General features: G+C 41.0%; 1 protein-coding gene across 1 annotated transcript in view; it reads left to right on the top strand.

The window, feature by feature from the left end:
* Window positions 1-21,342, top strand: part of STPG2 (sperm tail PG-rich repeat containing 2) — a 1,039,376-nt gene that overhangs the window by 620 nt on the left and 1,017,414 nt on the right. The window contains exons 2-4 of the mRNA XM_040419865.1: window positions 14,855-14,983; window positions 17,901-18,010; window positions 19,542-19,688. Of these exons, the coding sequence (XP_040275799.1) occupies window positions 14,878-14,983; window positions 17,901-18,010; window positions 19,542-19,688 (363 nt within the window). The 5' untranslated portion in view covers window positions 14,855-14,877. The remainder of the gene's footprint in view (window positions 1-14,854; window positions 14,984-17,900; window positions 18,011-19,541; window positions 19,689-21,342) is intronic.

Raw genomic sequence — 21,342 nt, 5'->3', positions numbered from 1 at the left:
AGGTGGTTACTATACTTGTATTACACTATATAGTATTATACCAAAGGTGGTTATTATACTTGTATTACACTATAGAGTATTATACCAAAGGGGGTTATTATACTTGTATTATATTATATAGTATTATACCAAAGGTGGTTACTATACTTGTATTACACTATATAGTATTATACAAAAGGGGGTTATTATACTTGTATTACACTATATAGTATTATACCAAAGGTGGTTACTATACTTGTATTACACTTTATAGTATCATACCAAAGGGGGTTATTATACTTGTATTACACTATATAGTAGTATACCAAAGGTGGTTACTATACTTGTATTACACTATATAGTATTATACCAAAGGTGGTTATTATACTTGTATTACACTATAGAGTATTATACCAAAGGTGGTTACTATACTTGTATTACACTTTATAGTATTATACCAAAGGTGGTTATTATACTTGTATTACACTATAGAGTATTATACCAAAGGTGGTTACTATACTTGTATTACACTATATAGTATTATACCAAAGGGGGTTACTATACTTGTATTACACTATATAGTATTATACCAAAGGGGGTTATTATACTTGTATTACACTATATAGTATTATACCAAAGGTGGTTATTATACTTGTATTACACTTTATAGTATTATACAAAAGGGGGTTATTATACTTGTATTACACTTTATAGTATTATACCAAAGGGGGTTATTATACTTGTATTACACTATATAGTATTATACCAAAGGTGGTTACTATACTTGTATTACACTATATAGTATTATACCAAAGGTGGTTATTATACTTGTATTACACTATATAGTATTATACCAAAGGTGGTTATTATACTTGTATTACACTATAGAGTATTATACCAAAGGTGGTTACTATACTTGTATTACACTTTATAGTATTATACCAAAGGTGGTTATTATACTTGTATTACACTATAGAGTATTATACCAAAGGTGGTTACTATACTTGTATTACACTATATAGTATTATACCAAAGGGGGTTACTATACTTGTATTACACTATATAGTATTATACCAAAGGTGGTTATTATACTTGTATGACACTTTATAGTATTATACAAAAGGGGGTTATTATACTTGTATTACACTTTATAGTATTATACCAAAGGGGGTTATTATACTTGTATTACACTATATAGTATTATACCAAAGGTGGTTACTATACTTGTATTACACTATATAGTATTATACCAAAGGTGGTTATTATACTTGTATTACACTATATAGTATTATACCAAAGGTGGTTATTATACTTGTATTACACTATAGAGTATTATACCAAAGGTGGTTACTATACTTGTATTACACTTTATAGTATTATACAAAAGGGGGTTATTATACTTGTATTACACTTTATAGTATTATACCAAAGGTGGTTATTATACTTGTATTACATTATATAGTATTATACCAAAGGTGGTTATTATACTTGTATTACACTTTATAGTATTATACAAAAGGGGGTTATTATACTTGTATTACACTTTATAGTATTATACAAAAGGGGGTTATTATACTTGTATTACACTTTATAGTATTATACAAAAGGGGGTTATTATACTTGTATTACACTATATAGTATTATACCAAAGGTGGTTATTATACTTGTATTACATTATATAGTATTATACCAAAGGGGGTTACTATACTTGTATTACACTTTATAGTATTATACAAAAGGGGGTTATACTTGTATTACACTATATAGTATTATACCAAAGGGGGTTATTATACTTGTGTTACACTATATAGTATTATACCAAAGGTGGTTATTACACTTGTATTACACTATATAGTATTATACCAAAGGTGGTTATTATACTTGTATTACACTTTATAGTATTATACAAAAGGGGGTTATTATACTTGTATTACACTTTATAGTATTATACCAAAGGGGGTTATTATACTTGTATTACACTATATAGTATTATACCAAAGGTGGTTACTATACTTGTATTACACTATATAGTATTATACCAAAGGTGGTTATTATACTTGTATTACACTATATAGTATTATACCAAAGGTGGTTATTATACTTGTATTACACTATAGAGTATTATACCAAAGGTGGTTACTATACTTGTATTACACTTTATAGTATTATACCAAAGGTGGTTATTATACTTGTATTACACTATAGAGTATTATACCAAAGGTGGTTACTATACTTGTATTACACTATATAGTATTATACCAAAGGGGGTTACTATACTTGTATTACACTATATAGTATTATACCAAAGGTGGTTATTATACTTGTATGACACTTTATAGTATTATACAAAAGGGGGTTATTATACTTGTATTACACTTTATAGTATTATACCAAAGGGGGTTATTATACTTGTATTACACTATATAGTATTATACCAAAGGTGGTTACTATACTTGTATTACACTATATAGTATTATACCAAAGGTGGTTATTATACTTGTATTACACTATATAGTATTATACCAAAGGTGGTTATTATACTTGTATTACACTATAGAGTATTATACCAAAGGTGGTTACTATACTTGTATTACACTTTATAGTATTATACAAAAGGGGGTTATTATACTTGTATTACACTTTATAGTATTATACCAAAGGTGGTTATTATACTTGTATTACATTATATAGTATTATACCAAAGGTGGTTATTATACTTGTATTACACTTTATAGTATTATACAAAAGGGGGTTATTATACTTGTATTACACTTTATAGTATTATACAAAAGGGGGTTATTATACTTGTATTACACTTTATAGTATTATACAAAAGGGGGTTATTATACTTGTATTACACTATATAGTATTATACCAAAGGTGGTTATTATACTTGTATTACATTATATAGTATTATACCAAAGGGGGTTACTATACTTGTATTACACTTTATAGTATTATACAAAAGGGGGTTATACTTGTATTACACTATATAGTATTATACCAAAGGGGGTTATTATACTTGTGTTACACTATATAGTATTATACCAAAGGTGGTTATTACACTTGTATTACACTATATAGTATTATACCAAAGGGGGTTATACTTGTATTACACTATATAGTATTATACCAAAGGTGGTTATTATACTTGTATTACACTATATAGTATTATAGGAAATGTGGTTATTTTTTGCTTGTGTATTTTATGTATTCTCGAACCATTATTACACCCAAACTACCACCAAAATGCATAGATCATAAGTTTTTTTGCACTTTTTTGTCTGCACATTTTACAGTGCCATTTTGTATCCAGGGGCATAGGCTGCATAATAGATTTAGCACATGTTACATTATCAGTAATGCTAATAATATACTCTGGAAAGAAAGGCAATTTATTGGCAGAAAAATATGCATCATGAAAAAAGTTGCCTCTTTCGTGTCACATTTTTTACTTTCCGTTAGGGCTCATGGCCATAAACATAAAGTATCTGTGCCCCAGGCTGCGGACCGCAAATGGCAGTCCGCAATGCACATGCCTCATTTGGAGTATTGTGCTCAGTACTGGAGACCATATCTCCAGAAGGATATTGATACTTTGGAGAGAGTTCAGAGAAGAGCTACTAAACTGGTACATGGATTGCAGGATAAAACTTACCAGGAAAGATTAAAGGACCTTAACATGTATAGCTTGGAAGAAAGACGAGACAGAGGGGATATGATAGAAACTTTTAAATACATAAAGGGAATCAACAAGGTAAAAGAGGAGAGAATATTTAAAAGAAGAAAAACTGCTACAAGAGGAATAGTTTTAAATTAGAGGGGCAAAGGTTTAAAAGTAATATCAGGAAGTATTACTTTACTGAGGGAGTAGTGAATGCATGGAATAGCCTTCCTGCAGAAGTGGTAGCTGCAAATACAGTGAAGGGGTTTAAGCATGCATGGGATAGGCATAAGGCCATCCTTCATATAAGATAGGGCCAGGGGCTATCCATAGTATTTAGTATATTGGGCAGACTAGATGGGCCAAATGGTTCTTATCTGCCGACACATTCTATGTTTCTATGTTCTATTGGCCATGTGCACTCCTGGTGCGGATGCAGACCCATTGAATGAGTCCACGATCCACAAAATATGACAAAAGATAGGACATGTCTTTTGCGGTGCGGAGGCCCAGACACGAAAGCCAATGGAAGTGCTTTGTGGTCCTTCCGCAGGCTTCTGATCTGTGTCTCTACTCCGCAAAAGATAGGACATTACCAGTCTTTTGTCGTATCTGGCGGATTGCGGACCCATTCAAGTCAATGGGTCAGCATCCGCACGGAGCCCTTGTGTTCCTGGGCATGAGCCCTTAAAGAGGACCTTTCACCGATTCTTACCCTATGAACTAAGTAAACATACATGTGGAGCGGCGCCCGGGGATCTCACTGCACTTACTATTATCCCCGGGCGCCGCTCCGTTCTCCTGCTATGCCCTCCGGTATCTCCGCTCACTAAGTTATAGTAGGCGGAGATACCAGTCCCTAAGTTATGGTAGGCGGAGTCTGCCCTAGCGCTGGCCAATCGCAGCGCAGAGCTCACAGCCTGGGAGGTTATTTTCTCCCAGGCTGTGAGCTCTGCAATGCGATTGGCCAGCGCTAGGGCAGACTCCGCCTACTATAACTTAGTGAGCGGAGATACCGGAGGGCATAGCAGGAGAACGGAGCGGCGCCCGGGGATAATAGTAAGTGCAGAGAGATCCCCGGGCGCCGCTCCACATGTCTGTTTAGTTAGTTCATAGGGAAAGAATCGGTGAAAGGTCCTCTTTAAACTCATCTGTTTTTACTAAAAAAAAGGATCAATTTAACTGATACACAGAGAAAATGGAAGCCAAAAGTACATATGATTTGTCTATTTTCCATTCCTGTGCGGTTTCTAACTGGATGGGAAAGTGCAGATGACCATTCAGCTGAAAAAACGGATGTGGGAATGTTGAAGCTATGGAAGATGGAGGGCATCATAATGATGGTTTTTGGGCGGAGGGTATGTGGGGGTTGGGGACTTATGTTTGTATTATTAAAATGCTAATAAAAATTACTTAATAAAAAAAAAAAAAAAACGGATGTGGCAAGTAACAGGAGGATAACTGATTGCATAGAAAAGTGTCTGTTTTTCCATCAGGCTGTCCTCCCACTGACGCACCCCTGTCCCAAATTCAGCCGCTTACTTGTCTTGTTTCCAGTGGTAAAACTGGATCTGTCCACCCACCCCCCCCCCCAACAACAAAAAATTGCATGCAAACTGATATAAACTAAAAAAAAAAAAAAACGGATTCCGTGCCTGAAACAAAACACGTGAATGGGACAGTATTATCTTCCTAGTCACTGATGTCTGAGCTTCTTATACATGCTAAGGGCTCATGCCCATGAATGTATTTTCTATCTGTGCCTGTTCCGTTTTTTTGCGGACTGTATGTGGAACCATTCATTTCAATGGGACCACAAAAAAAAAACTGTTTCCGTATGTCCGTATGCCCGTTCTGTAAAAAAATAGAACATGTCCTATTATTGTCTGCATTACGGACAAGGATAGGACTGTTCTATTAGGGGTCAGCTGTTCCGTTCCGCAAAATACGGAATGCACACGGACACCATCTGTATTTTTTGGGGATCCGCGTTTTGTGGACTGTAAAATACATATAGTGTTGTGTATAAGCCCTAAAAAGTATGGTAAAAGTTCACTGTTGCGTTTTGGGATTTGTAATTCACATGTTACCTTAAAGGGGTTATTCCATGATTATTTCCAACAAAGCTAGAACCAGCCCTGTACCTCACATGGATCCAGAGATATTACCTTTCATTGCTCTGCTAGATTTATATCAAGCTGACAGCTCAGGAGGTGTGTCCTCTCTGGTGCAGCTAAGGGGACATGCCCTCTCTGGTGCAGCTAAGGGGGTGTGTCCTTTCTGCTGCAGCTAAGGGGCGTGTCCTTTCTGCTGCAGCTCTCTCCCTATCACAGCTGAGGAGGCAGTTGAAGGATGAAACTGAGCATGTGCGGCCATCTCAGTGAGCAGGACAAAGAAATAAGAAAAAAAAAAAACAGCAGGTGGTGTTATACAGATGCATTTTATTGAATAACTCAGTGGTTATACATAATTTTTAACCACATGTAATTACAAAAGTACTCAGATTCAGGTGCTGCTTTAAAAACTGTAGAATATTTTTCGTGGGACAACCCCTTTAACCACCTCCGGACCGCCGTACGCAGCGACGCGTCCTGGAGGTGGTTGATTGATTCCGCCTGGACGCGCCGGCGCGTCCTCTCGCGAGACGCGAGATTTCCTGTGAACGCGCGCACACAGGCTCGCGCGTTCACAGGATCGGAAGGTAAGCGAGTGGATCTCCAGCCTGCCAGCGGCGATCGTTCGCTGGCAGGCTGGAGATGTGATTTTTTTAACCCCTAACAGGTATATTAGACGCTGTTTTGATAACAGCATCTAATATACCTGCTACCTGGTCCTCTGGTGGTCCCTTTTGTTTGGATCGACCACCAGAGGACACAGATAGCTCAGCAATATGTAGCACCAAGCACCACACTACACTACACCCCCCCCTGTCACTTATTAACCCCTTATTAGCCCCTGATCACCCCTGATCACCCCATATAGACTCCCTGATCACCCCCCTGTCATTGATTACCCCCCTGTCATTGATCACCCCCCTGTAAAGCTCCATTTAGACGTCCGCATGATTTTTACGGATCCACTGATAGATGGATCGGATCCGCAAAACGCATACGGACGTCTGAATGGAGCCTTACAGGGGCGTGATCAATGACTGTGGTGATCACCCCATATAGACTCCCTGATCACCCCCCTGTCATTGATTACTCCCCTGTCATTGATCACCCCCCTGTAAAGCTCCATTTAGACGTCCGCATGATTTTTACGGATCCACTGATAGATGGATCGGATCCGCAAAACGCATACGGACGTCTGAATGGAGCCTTACAGGGGCGTGATCAATGACTGTGGTGATCACCCCATATAGACTCCCTGATCACCCCCCTGTCATTGATTACCCCCCTGTCATTGATCACCCCCCTGTAAAGCTCCATTCAGACGTCCGCATGATTTTTACGGATCCACTGATAGATGGATCGGATCCGCAAAACGCATACGGACGTCTGAATGGAGCCTTACAGGGGCGTGATCAATGACTGTGGTGATCACCCCATATAGACTCCCTGATCACCCCCCTGTCATTGATTACCCCCCTGTCATTGATCACCCCCCTGTAAAGCTCCATTTAGACGTCCGCATGATTTTTACGGATCCACTGATAGATGGATCGGATCCGCAAAACGCATACGGACGTCTGAATGGAGCCTTACAGGGGCGTGATCAATGACTGTGGTGATCACCCCATATAGACTCCCTGATCACCCCCCTGTCATTGATTACCCCCCTGTCATTGATCACCCCCCTGTAAAGCTCCATTTAGACGTCCGCATGATTTTTACGGATCCACTGATAGATGGATCGGATCCGCAAAACGCATACGGACGTCTGAATGGAGCCTTACAGGGGCGTGATCAATGACTGTGGTGATCACCCCATATAGACTCCCTGATCACCCCCCTGTCATTGATTACCCCCCTGTCATTGATCACCCCCCTGTAAAGCTCCATTCAGACGTCCGCATGATTTTTACGGATCCACTGATAGATGGATCGGATCCGCAAAACGCATACGGATGTCTGAATGGAGCCTTACAGGGGCGTGATCAATGACTGTGGTGATCACCCCATATAGACTCCCTGATCACCCCCCTGTCATTGATTACCCCCCTGTCATTGATCACCCCCCTGTAAAGCTCCATTTAGACGTCCGCATGATTTTTACGGATCCACTGATAGATGGATCGGATCCCGCAAAACGCATACGGACGTCTGAATGGAGCCTTACAGGGGCGTGATCAATGACTGTGGTGATCACCCCATATAGACTCCCTGATCACCCCCCTGTCATTGATTACCCCCCTGTCATTGATCACACCCCTGTAAAGCTCCATTCATACGTCCGCATGATTTTTACGGATCCACTGATAGATGGATCGGATCCGCAAAACGCATACAGACGTCTGAATGGAGCCTTACAGGGGCGTGATCAATGACTGTGGTGATCACCCCATATAGACTCCCTGATTACCACCCTGTCATTGATTACCCCCCTTTCATTGATCACACCCCTGTAAAGCTCCATTCAGACGTCCGCATGATTTTTACGGATCCACTGATAGATGGATCGGATCCGCAAAACGCATACGGACGTCTGAATGGAGCCTTATAGGGGGGTGATCAATGACAGGGGGGTGATCACCCCATATAGACTCTCTGATCACCCCCCTGTCATTGATCACCCCCCTGTAAGGCTCCATTCAGACATTTTTTTGGCCCAAGTTAGCGGAAATTTTTTTTTTTTTCTTACAAAGTCTCATATTCCACTAACTTGTGTCAAAAAATAAAATCTCACATGAACTCACCATGCCCCTCACGGAATCCAAATGCGTAAATTTTTTTAGACATTTATATTCCAGACTTCTTCTCACGCTTTAGGGCCCCTAGAATGCCAGGGCAGTATAAATACCCCACATGTGACCCCATTTCGGAAAGAAGACACCCCAAGGTATTCCGTGAGGGGCATATTGAGTCCATGAAAGATTGAAATTTTTGTCCCAAGTTAGCGGAAAGGGAGACTTTGTGAGAAAAAAAATAAATCAATTTCTGCTAACTTGTGCCAAAAAAAATAAATTTCTATGAACTCGCCATGCCCCTCATTGAATACCTTGGGGTGTCTTCTTTCCAAAATGGGGTCACATGTGGGGTATTTATACTGCCCTGGCATTCTAGGGGCCCTAAAGCGTGAGAAGAAGTCTGGGATCCAAATGTCTAAAAATGCCCTCATAAAATGAATGTGGGCCCCTTTGCGCATCTAGGCTGCAAAAAAGTGTCACACATGTGGTATCGCCGTACTCAGGAGAAGTTGGGCAATGTGTTTTGGGGTTTCATTTTACATATACCCATGCTGGGTGAGATAAATATCTTGGTCAAATGCCAACTTTGTATAAAAAAATGGGAAAAGTTGTCTTTTGCCAAGATATTTCTCTCACCCAGCATGGGTATATGTAAAATGACACCCCAAAACACATTGCCCAACTTCTCCTGAATACGGCGATACCACATGTGTGACACTTTTTTGCAGCCTAGGTGGGCAAAGGGGCCCACATTCCAAAGAGCACCTTTAGGATTTCACAGGTCATTTACCTACTTACCACACATTAGGGCCCCTGGAAAATGCCAGGGCAGTATAACTACCCCACAAGTGACCCCATTTTGGAAAGAAGACACCCCAAGGTATTCCGTGAGGGGCATGGCGAGTTCCTAGAATTTTATATTTTTTGTCACAAGTTAGCGGAAAATGATGATTTTTTATTTATTTTTTTTCCTTACAAAGTCTCATATTCCACTAACTTGTGACAAAAAATAAAAACTTCCATGAACTCACTATGCCCATCACGAAATACCTTGGGGTGTCTTCTTTCCAAAATGGGGTCACTTGTGGGGTAGTTATACTGCCCTGGCATTCTAGGGGCCCAAATGTGTGGTAAGAAGTTTGAAATCAAAATGTGTAAAAAATGACCGGTGAAATCCGAAAGGTGCTCTTTGGAATATGGGCCCCTTTGCCCACCTAGGCTGCAAAAAAGTGTCACACATGTGGTATCTCCGTACTCAGGAGAAGTTGGGGAATGTGTTTTGGGGTGTCATTTTACATATACCCATGCTGGGTGAGAGAAATATCTTGGCAAAAGACAACTTTTCCCATTTTTTTATACAAAGTTGGCATTTGATCAAGATATTTATCTCACCCAGCATGGGTATATGTAAAATGACACCCCAAAACACATTCCCCAACTTCTCCTGAATACGGAGATACCAGATGTGTGACACTTTTTTGCAGCCTAGGTGGGCAAAGGGGCCCACATTCCAAAGAGCACCACCTTTCGGATTTCACAGGCCATTTTTTACAGAATTTGATTTCAAACTCCTTACCACACATTTTGGCCCCTAGAATGCCAGGGCAGTATAACTACCCCACAAGTGACCCCATTTTGGAAAGAAGACACCCCAAGGTATTCCGTGAGGGGCATGGCGAGTTCCTAGAATTTTTTATTTTTTGTCACAAGTTAGTGGAAAATGATGATTTATTTATTTTTTCTTACAAAGTCTCATATTCCACTAACTTGTGACAAAAAATAAAAACTTCCATGAACTCACTATGCCCATCAGCAAATACCTTGGGGTGTCTTCTTTCCAAAATGGGGTCACTTGTGGGGTAGTTATACTGCCCTGGCATTCTAGGGGCCCAAATGTGTGGTAAGGAGTTTGAAATCAAATTCTGTAAAAAATGACCTGTGAAATCCGAAAGGTGCTCTTTGGAATATGGGCCCCTTTGCCCACCTAGGCTGCAAAAAAGTGTCACACATCTGGTATCTCCGTATTCAGGAGAAGTTGGGGAATGTGTTTTGGGGTGTCATTTTACATATACCCATGCTGAGTGAGAGAAATATTTTGGCAAAAGACAACTTTTCCCATTTTTTTATACAAAGTTGTCTTTTGCCAAGATATTTCTCTCACCCAGCATGGGTATATGTAAAATGACACCCCAAAACACATTCCCCAACTTCTCCTGAATACGGAGATACCACATGTGTGACACTTTTTTGCAGCCTAGGTGGGCAAAGGGGCCCACATTCCAAAGAGCACCTTTCGGATTTCAACGGCCATTTTTTACAGAATTTGATTTCAAACTCCTTATCACACATTTGGGCCCCTAGAATGCCAGGGCAGTATAGCTACCCCACAAGTGACCCCATTTTGGAAAGAAGACACCCCAAGGTATTCGCTGATGGGCATAGTGAGTTCATGGAAGTTTTTATTTTTTGTCACAAGTTAGTGGAATATGAGACTTTGTAAGAAAAAAAAAATCAGCATTTTCCGCTAACTTGTGACAAAAAATAAAAAGTTCTATGAACTCACTATGCCCATCAGCGAATACCTTAGGGTGTCTACTTTCCGAAATGGGGTCATTTGTGGGGTGTTTGTACTGTCTGGGCATTGTAGAACCTCAGGAAACATGACAGGTGCTCAGAAAGTCAGAGCTGCTTCAAAAAGCGGAAATTCACATTTTTGTACCATAGTTTGTAAACGCTATAACTTTTACCCAAACCATTTTTTTTTTACCCAAACATTTTTTTTTATCAAAAACATGTAGAACAATAAATTTAGAGCAAAATTTATATGTGAATGTCGTTTTTTTTGCAAAATTTTACAACTGAAAGTGAAAAATGTCATTTTTTTGCAAAAAAATCGTTAAATTTCGATTAATAACAAAAAAAGTAAAAATGTCAGCAGCAATGAAATACCACCAAATGAAAGCTCTATTAGTGAGAAGAAAAGGAGGTAAAATTCATTTGGGTGGTAAGTTGCATGACCGAGCAATAAACGGTGAAAGTAGTGTAGGTCAGAAGTGTAAAAAGTGGCCTGGTCTTTCAGGGTGTTTAAGCTATGGGGGCTGAGGTGGTTAAGGGCTCATGCACACAAACGTATTTTCTTTCCATTTCGTTTTGTATTGCGGACTGTATGTGGAACCATTCACTTCAATGGGTCCGCAAAAATAACGGAAGGTACTCCATGTGCATTCCGTTTCCGTATTTCCGTTGTGCAAAAAAGTAGTGTATGTCCTATTATTGTCCGCAAATCACGGTCCGAGGCCCCATTCAAGTTAGTGGGTCCGCAAAAAATACGGAACGCACACGGAACACATCCGTACTTTGCGTATCAATACTGTAGAAATGCTATGCCCAGCCTGTGACGAATACCACGTCTCGTTCCCGCTTGACGTCACCTACGTCAAGCTCACGAGACACGGTATGGTCACGGGTTACCAAAGCGTGATGTTACGCCCTCCAGAGGAGCAGGTAAGGTCGGCTTGGTACAGGTTACACAGACACCTCCTGTCCACGCGGGTACAGAGAGGCAACAAGCTGAGAGAGCCTTTTCACTGCCGCAGTAAAAACAGCGCTGTCTCAGCCCGGGTATCTACCACCAGCTCTCGTTTGATAAAGCTCGGTCCGCTAACGGGATTATATTGGGGGAGAAACCAACCCGGGGTAGTTTATACCTAGGCCGAAACACGGACGTGGGGATTCGTGATCAAGATACAAGATAGCACAAGATTAAATTATATGTTTAATCGCCTTAAGGGCTCACTAGATATAACACAATACACAGAGAATATATACAGTGGTCTGAGGTTACAGATACAGGTGATATAGGTACAACAGCAAAAGTCAGTTACTGGGTGGTTGAAAGTTCTATGATGGTGGAATAGTCCTTAGCTGCAGTCACGTGGGGGGCGGTGATGTCAGCGGTTTCCAGGTCTCTCCAAACACATTTGCAAGATGTGACCCCCTTTCAGAGAAAGACGCCGCCCCCTGGCTTGCATGGGCTTATGATCTGTAGCCGGCCGCTTCCCTTCCCATCTATGGGTAGGGTCCACCCCTCCTACTCTGATGCTGGCAGAAAATGACCCATAAAACCCATTATGGCTCATAGCCCCAGACCAGAATGTCGCAGGAAGATGGTTCCAGGCCCAATTGATCTGCCTGGGTTCCGGCTACAACTAGAGTTCAAACATGGTACCGTTAGTTGGCTTCTGTGGGGAGATATGGATATCTCCCTTCCCTGGCATCCCATCCTCAAACAAAGACCATAGGCACGTTCATTGTGGCCACAGGGACACAAATATGTATCCGGTTTGCGCCTGCGATGGCCGGGCGATTCATAATTCCTTATTAAATCTAGGTGCCAACATTTCTGGGAGGTATCATTGATCCTGACAAGGGCTGATACCTCCTGCTGGGGGTTTTCCTGCAGGATCCGTGCTGACTGACTGGAGGTGTGAAATGTAATCAAATGTGGCCTGCTAGGAGTTTTCTGCTATCTAGCTGCGGCTTTGAAGCAGGGCCCCCCTGTGGAGCTTGATTTCCTCTGCCATCTTTCAGCAAATGGTGGGTGTGAGGACATGGCTGACAGTAAATATTACTCCATATTCCTGACAGCCAGATTGCTCATGTGTTTAATAAGTTACTGTTTCCATTTCCGATCCGCAAGCAAGGGATCACATACGGAAACCACACGGATATGTTTTGTGGAATAACGGAACAGAAGAGGACTTAAATCAGAGAAAAAAGACCCTCAGATACGGAACAATGGATCCGTGAAAAACGGGCCGCAAAACAACAACGGTCGTGTGCATGAGCCCTAAGGATGTATTCACATGGCTGTGTCTGTTTTGTGGGCTGCAAACCGTGGATCTGCAAAACACAGACACCGTCCATGTGCACTCCACATCGCGGTGCGAACCCATTGACTTCTGTGTGCTTCCGGGCATGTGTGGCAACGCCAGAAAAGAAGACTTGTCCTATCATTGGCTGCAACATGCAGTTCGTGGATCCATTGAAGTCAATGGGTCTGCACCACAAAGCGGGGTGCACACGGCCAGTGTCCGTGTTTTGCGGATCTACGGTTTGCAGTCTACAAAACGGACACAGTTGTGCGTGTAAATACGCCCTTATTCTGCATGTTACAATTACAGAGATGACAAATTTTGATATATCTCTTACGTTTTACTTTTGCACAATGAAAACCCTATTCATTGAATATAATTTAAAGCCAGTGATCAGTTCATCAGTGGGATATAAGTGCCCATACCATCTGTAATAGCACAGCTTACCTGTTCCTCACACTGTAATATTAGGGAGCAGTGCAGGAAGGGGTTAATGGGGTTAGCTAGCTTAGACAAATTCTCTCCATAGCCCCTATTTCAGGATATGAATGTAATAGGAGAGGATCCCCTCTATCAGAAGTAAAGAGTTGCTGCAAAGAAAGACATCCGTAGTTCAGGGTCCGCATCTGTTCCGCATCTGTTTTGCGAGATGAGTGCAGACCCATTCATTTCAACGGGGCCGCAAAATATGCGGACAGCACACTGTGTGCTGTCCTCATCCGTAGTTCCATTCCGCTGCCCCGCCAAAAGCATAGAGCATGTCCTATTCTTCGCTCTTAAAGAGAAACCAGAGTATAGCATGTCCTATTCTTGACCGCAATCGCGGAAAAGAATAGGCATTATCTATCATAGGGCCGGCCATGTGCGGTCCGCAAAATGTGGAAGGCACACAGCTGGTATCTGTGTTTTGCGGATGCGCAATTTGACACTTGCGGACGTCTAAATGGACCCTAAGGATCCCATATTATCCATACATTACAAGCTCATACATTTATATGGACACGGTGCAATGCTATAGTGCTGAGACATTGGAAATAAGAAGTCACTGCAGCTTTCCCTTGTCAGTAAAGCCTGATCGGTTCCCAGTAGCAGACTCGTCCCTCATTCACCTTATCATTGGGAGACCTGTGCTATAGTGGACTACGCTATTTAGAGTACATCATCCTCTGCAAAGGTAAAAATGATTTAGTAAAAGTTTTAGGCTATGCTCACACTTTGGGTTGCGGTATCCAGTCCATACAGTATTATTTTGGGCACTATGGGGCAGATTTATCAAAACTGGTGTAAAGAAAAACTGGTTGAGTTGTCCATAGCCACCAATCAGATTTCACCTTTCATTCCGTTTGATAAATCTCCCCCTATATGCTAAATCTTTAAAATTGTTTTCTTGATATTATTGAAGTGAAATGCTGAATTGAATTAGGAAACCTTCATTGCATAGTACCTTATTGATATGATTTTAACTCCTTTTATCATATGAACCCTTAGGTGTTTATTAACTAAAAGGCAAAATGTACGATCGTGCCCCTCGGTCACTTGTTGTCACTCTGGGCAGCACTCGAGAAAATGTGGGCCCAGGATCCTATGACCCGATTATTGACAAAATGCACAAACCAGGTTAGTCATAGCATAAGAAATGTTCATTGGAGGGGTTGGGTCCATGTCATGACTGCAACATCTACTGAACTGAACTACAATCACTGTATGGTTCTAAACCCATAAAATGTATGAATGTTGAGGACCTCCCTGCTGAGAACTCCACTGAACACTAGGAAGTTCATGCATGATACCTACCACTTCAGTTTTAGTGCTATAAAACACTGTTCAAGGGGTCTTCCCACAAAGAATGTGGGTCCCAAGTCCTCCTTTTCTCCTCCCTGTGGTTGGGAAACCTGTTTTTTAAGGAAAGTGGAAATATCCCTTTAATTTTTATTCCATAGAACCATGGAGGGGAGGGAGTCTAGGTCTGTCTGAAATTGGCCTAAATGGAACGATTACCATAACATATGGTTATTTAGTTCACTTATAATGTATTTCAAGATGAGTCATGATTTGATCTGTGGGCCACTGGGGATCCCTGTATATCAGTGGTCCCCAACATTTTTAATACCACAGACCAGTTTCATGCAAGACAATTTTTCCATGGACTGGAATGAGTGGTGAAATCATGTGCATAAAAACCATAATATTACCAATAATTAAACTATATAAAGGCCAAATAATAACCATACCCATTTAGGTCCCAGTCATTAATAATCCTGTTTCGGCCCATACTCAGTGACTCAGGTGATGTCTCCCTAACTGGACACACAGAACACACCTATTTAGTAATAATGCCTCATTTTATGCTCCCTACTTAGTAATCTCCCCAGTCTCAGTAGTAATTTCCATTAAGGCCACAGTATATATAATGCCCCCTCAGTAGTGTCCTCTTTACATATAATGCTCCCTAGTAGTGGCCTCCCTAGTAGTGCACTGGCGGCGTGATGACGTCTTTGTGCCACCTGTGACCTGGCGCAGAAGGTCGTAATGATGTCATTGCAAGAATCCTGCACCGTGCCACTGCCTCATAGTCCTCAGGCCTAGCGACCTTCAGCCTGTGAGGCTGAATGGCAGGGCACAGGAGCCGATAGTTGCCATCCCGCCATTAAACACTGGCGCCCCCTGTGGACAGGTACCAGATGATCCACTTGTCTTGTACTGGTCAGGGGGTTGGTTGGGGGTCCACTGCTATATGCTATAAAAGTGGGTATAAAAGGCTGCATCAGTGTATCATTCAAATCGAATGACCCGCCATTGTGGAATATTTCTAGCAGCATCGACTACAGCTATAGATACGAGATATGTGTAATGGAACAGAAGCCCCGACATACAAATTACTAATGATAAATCATACAGCACTATATACTGGCTGCCTGAAATTAGGTAAAACAAGGTGCTGTAAGCAAAAGATTTATTACAAAAATGGGAAGAAGGACCTTTCACAAGCATTTTTTCAAGTATGTTTATGGAAAGACATATATCCGACAAATTCTATTCAATTATATTCTCCCCCCCCAAAAATAAATAAATATATATTTATCACCGTACTGTTGCTGAACCAATAGTAATGTTCTATAAGACCTTAATAATATTGCAAGCACATGAACACAAATTACCACCATATTCAATGATGGAATACCACCATCATACTGTTGCACAGTAGAAACCTCTACACAAAGGCCAAACTTACCACTATACAGTGACTTTATGGTGGTACATACAAGAACTACACAGACGCTCTGGTGACTTCTGGTGACTCACAGGTAACACACTTTCTGGAGTCATTCACTCTCCCCTCTCTTCTCCATCTGGCCCAGACTGCTTTGACGTCTTCTCCGGGCCATGACTTGCATCTGCAGAGTGTAACACACAGACATCTTTGGCTCCCCACTTTTCTAGCATCCTCCTTACCTTTTCCCCACCCTTACACAATCTCACACTGTAATAATGCCCCCCTGGTGAACCACACAGTAATAGTCCCCTTTGTTTCTTCACACAGTAATTGTGCCCCCTTTTAGTAATAATGCCCCTGTCATGGCCTTTGGTGTGTGCCGTGACACTTTCGCCGCTCATGCTGGTTGCTTGTGGTAACTTGTTGATATGTATGTGTGTGCGCTTTCCCTTTAAGATTGTTTCCTTTCCCTGCTTTGGTGTGCACTGGGTTAAGGTGTGTTTTTGCGAGGTGTGGTGGGTGTGACCTCAGGCCTCCTTATATGTTGGTGTGTTGGAGCCTGTGGTCAGTTGGATTTTGTCAGTCTGTGTAGGAGCTCTGCTCCCTGGCTGAATGTCTATGTCTGTGTGAGTCACCCTTATTTATTATAATGTCACGGCGGGGCGTGGGAGAAACCCCCCGCCGTGCAATGGCGGTGGCTGCTAGCCAGGTAGCAGGGAACAGGGAGCAAGTCACCTCTTAATGCAACCCTAGGTTCTCCCTAGACTCCTAGCACATGAGCCCCTTACCATCTGAGCTTCATCTGCACAATCAGGACCTCAGTCATACATCACATGACAATCAGGACCTCAGTCATACATCACATGACAATCAGGACCTCAGTCATACATCACATGACAATCAGGACCTTAGTCATACATCACATGACAATCAGGACCTCAGTCATACATCACATGACAATCAGGACCTCAGTCATACATCACATGACAATCAGGACCTCAGTCATACATCACATGACAATCAGGACCTCAGTCATACATCACATGACAATCAGGACCTCAGTCATACATCACATGACAATCAGGACCTTAGTCATACATCACATGACAATCAGGACCTCAGTCATACATCACATGACAATCAGGACCTCAGTCATACATCACATGACAATCAGGACCTTAGTCATACATCACATTTATATATTAAATAACACGCACTCAATTACTCCACATTCGATTATTTTGTTATATTATTCGACATTTTTAATGTTCCTGTCATATGTTTTTATTGTGTTTCTAAATGTTTTTTTGTTTTTTTTAGCTGGATATGCTCCCTTTTTATCAACTGCAAGTCGAGATTTTGCTTTTAATTCCCCTCAGACTGTTTCTGCTGCACCTGGACCAGGACACTATGAAATATTTAATTTAAAGGTGAAATGAATATTGAACTCAACATTATTTAAATGAGAATATAGATAAATGGAAACCATGAAGGCAATGAACGCACATGTCAGTGTCGCACGACTCTGGCCTGATGAAGCCCTCTGAGAGCTTGTGAGCCACTTATAAACCATCTGCCCTTCTCATTTCATTCTGATTCCTATACAAATTGTCATTTTTTTTACAAAATTACTGTAATGGCTGAAACTATGTCCTGGTGAATTATGTAATTGTCATGAACCTGTCACATTAGAAGGTATATCTGATCTTCAGGCTGCATGTTACACAGGGGAAGCTGGGCAAATCAATGTAGTTTGGAAACAGATTCTGCATAACATATTCAGAATTTCTGCTTATTCAGGGCTTAGGAGTCCAACTAAGAGATTGGCCATGATTGACGGGGTCCTAGGTTCAAATCCAACCAAGGACAACATATGCATGGAGTTTGTATGTTCTCCACATGTTTGCATGGGTTTCCTCTGGCTACTCCGGTTTCCTTCCCTTGGGAAAGCAAGTGTTGATAATGTCTGAAGACTATATTGGTGCTATATCAATAAATAATACATAAAATTTGCATTTTCAGTGTGACAGGTTCCCTTTAACAGGTGGTCATTTTTATTTTATTCCTGAGTATGCCAACATTCTTAAAATCCTAGACAACCCCTTTAATTTACATACAACTGGAAATCAAGTTGAATCTCCTTTTGACACTCCATGCCATGATTTAGATTCAGCTCCACTATCCCCTTATATTTGACAATATTATGGACCATCACTGCTTTGTGATGTTGCTATGCCCCCTATCAAAGATTTACTGAAGAGTAAAGATGCAGATGGTTGGCTGTGGGCTTCATTACAAGCTGGTCACAAAAGGGAGGAGAAGCAGGGCAAAGTTGACTGAGAATAAAGTTGACTCAGTTCCCTGGCCTTTGAACCCCATCAATTAGAAATTTGCTTGACGTAACATCATTCATAAGAAACCTGTTTTGGAATTTTGGGTTCAGGATGTTAGGGGAGGCCAGGGCGTGACACTATATCACAATATGCCAGCCATATACATCCTGTAGGCAAATTCAGTGATGGCATAAACATCATTTTTTTAGATTGCAGGAGTAAAATTGTAACTTATGATTTTTCTAATTTGCTGGTAGGAATGTGCACATTTTCCTGGCTAATGCAACATTTCAGATTTCCACACTAGTATATATAGCCCAATTATGTGATTTTATTACATCCACTTTTTAAGAAGGAAAAATATTTACATTTATAGTGTTGTGCAACCTCGTCACATTTACAAATGAGACAATTAGGCATCTAGCAAGTCCTTTAAAAGTGCTCTGTAGCATTATACAGAATATATTATACCGAAAAGCATATTTATTCTAACAATTACAAGCTTGGTTGCAGCTTGCTATTAACTATCCGGTTTCATTTGGATGCCTCGGTGCAGCTGTTCCAGCTGGCGTGTGGTGGTTTGTTATTCCTGCGTTACACTATGACAACCATGGGTAATATTTTTTAGGAAAAGGTGAAAGGAGGACAAACTATCCAGAACAAAGAAAAGCGCTTTCAAGAATCTGTCTCCTCTATTCCTGGACCTGGCGCATATGATCTGCAGCTTGGAATGGATACTGATGGAGCAAAGAGGACCTCTCCAAAACCTCAAAAAGTACATCATTTTTCTTATTACTATTGGGTGATTGACGACTACAGGTGATGGGATATCGTATGCTCTGGGCACACTCATTTTTCTCTCTTCTGTTAAGATTCAAGTATATTTTTTATGACAAAATGCTGTTAAAAATCTCAGAACTCCAATGGGAACCTGATCAACCCCATCATAGACCAAAGGGATCTATCAGGATTGTTTGAGATCTGTTTGAAAGCAGATCCTTTATTGCTGTCATGACTCTGGAAGCCATGATGCTAGCCTAAATTGTAAGTTATTCATACGCCAATGGTATTACATTTCAAGGATGTGTATTTGGCAAAGGGAGAGGAGCTTTTATACAGGAATCTGCTTCCGACTGGCAAGAGAAAAGAAGCCAATATTATAGATTTAGGGGGTCATTTATCAAACTGGTGTAAAGTAGAACTGGCTTAGTTGCCCATAGCAACCAATCAGATTCTTCATTTCATTTTTCAAAGGAGCTCTCCAAAATGAAAGGTGGAATCTGATTGGTTGCTATAGACAACTAGGCCAATTCTACTTTACATTAGTTTGATAAATTACCCCCTTATTTTTTTATCTGAAAGACTAATAAAAACACAGGCAATCAACAGCCGTCTACTTGGAAAATTAAAGGGGTTTTCCAGTGTTTAATATTGATGACTTATCCACAGGACAGGTCATCAGTATCAGAATGGTGGGGGAAGGGGCAACACTTGGCATCCAGCCTCCTTGGAGCTTGCTAAGAACAGCAACATCTATTGAATAGGGGCTGTACTTGGTATTACAGCTCCCCCCTTAACTTTAATGGGACTGAGCTACGTCTAGGCCATGTGACCAATGAACTTGATGTCACCGGCCTAGGAAGAGGCCGCAGCACTCTCCGGAGCATTGCAGCCTCTTCAAACAGCTGATGAGCAGGTCCCCACCAATCAGATATTGGAGGCCGATCCTAAGGATAGGTCATCAGTATTAAACAACCCCTTTAATATAATAAACAGTGTGGTAAGTTGTTGGCAGTAGCCTGGCAGATTGATATGGTAAAAAATAGCCTATAAATAACAGATAGGGTTGTTCAATTAGGATATGTTCACATGTAGCATATATGCTGCAGATTTTTCACCTAGATTTGCAGGCAGAAATTCCATATCCTATTGCAGTAGCCGCAAAGTCGATGAGATCTTAACAAATCTCATCCACACGCTGAGAAGAAATTCTGCATAGAATTTAAGATGCAGTAAAATGTGCAACATGTCCCTTCTTTCTGCATATTTTTCCTTGGATTTCTACTGCAGACATGCAGTTCGTTGTAGTCAGTGATGTGTAGTCAGTGGGGCTAAGTAGCAAGATGCTTATCCTCGCTGACTTTTTTTTTCGCAACATGACCACAGATTATATTCCCAGTGAATGTGAACAAGGGTTACAAAATCCTAATTCAGACACTGAATGTGGATTGACATCGGTTCTGGCACAGATTTCTGCCCAGAATCAGCGCCAGAATCCATGTCAAACCCAGAACTTGTGAACAGATCCTTACACTTACATATTTGAAAAATTCTACTAGATACTTATTATAAAAATCACAGCTATCTTTAAATTTCCCACAACTCCCAGTCTGCAGATGCATGGCATTTTTAGGGCAATCTATGTCTCC

This window comes from Bufo bufo, chromosome 2, assembly GCF_905171765.1.
Source record: "Bufo bufo chromosome 2, aBufBuf1.1, whole genome shotgun sequence".
Classification (NCBI taxonomy): domain Eukaryota; kingdom Metazoa; phylum Chordata; class Amphibia; order Anura; family Bufonidae; genus Bufo; species Bufo bufo.
Note: the sequence above shows the minus strand (reverse complement) of the source record. Positions and strands in the feature narration are given on the sequence as shown.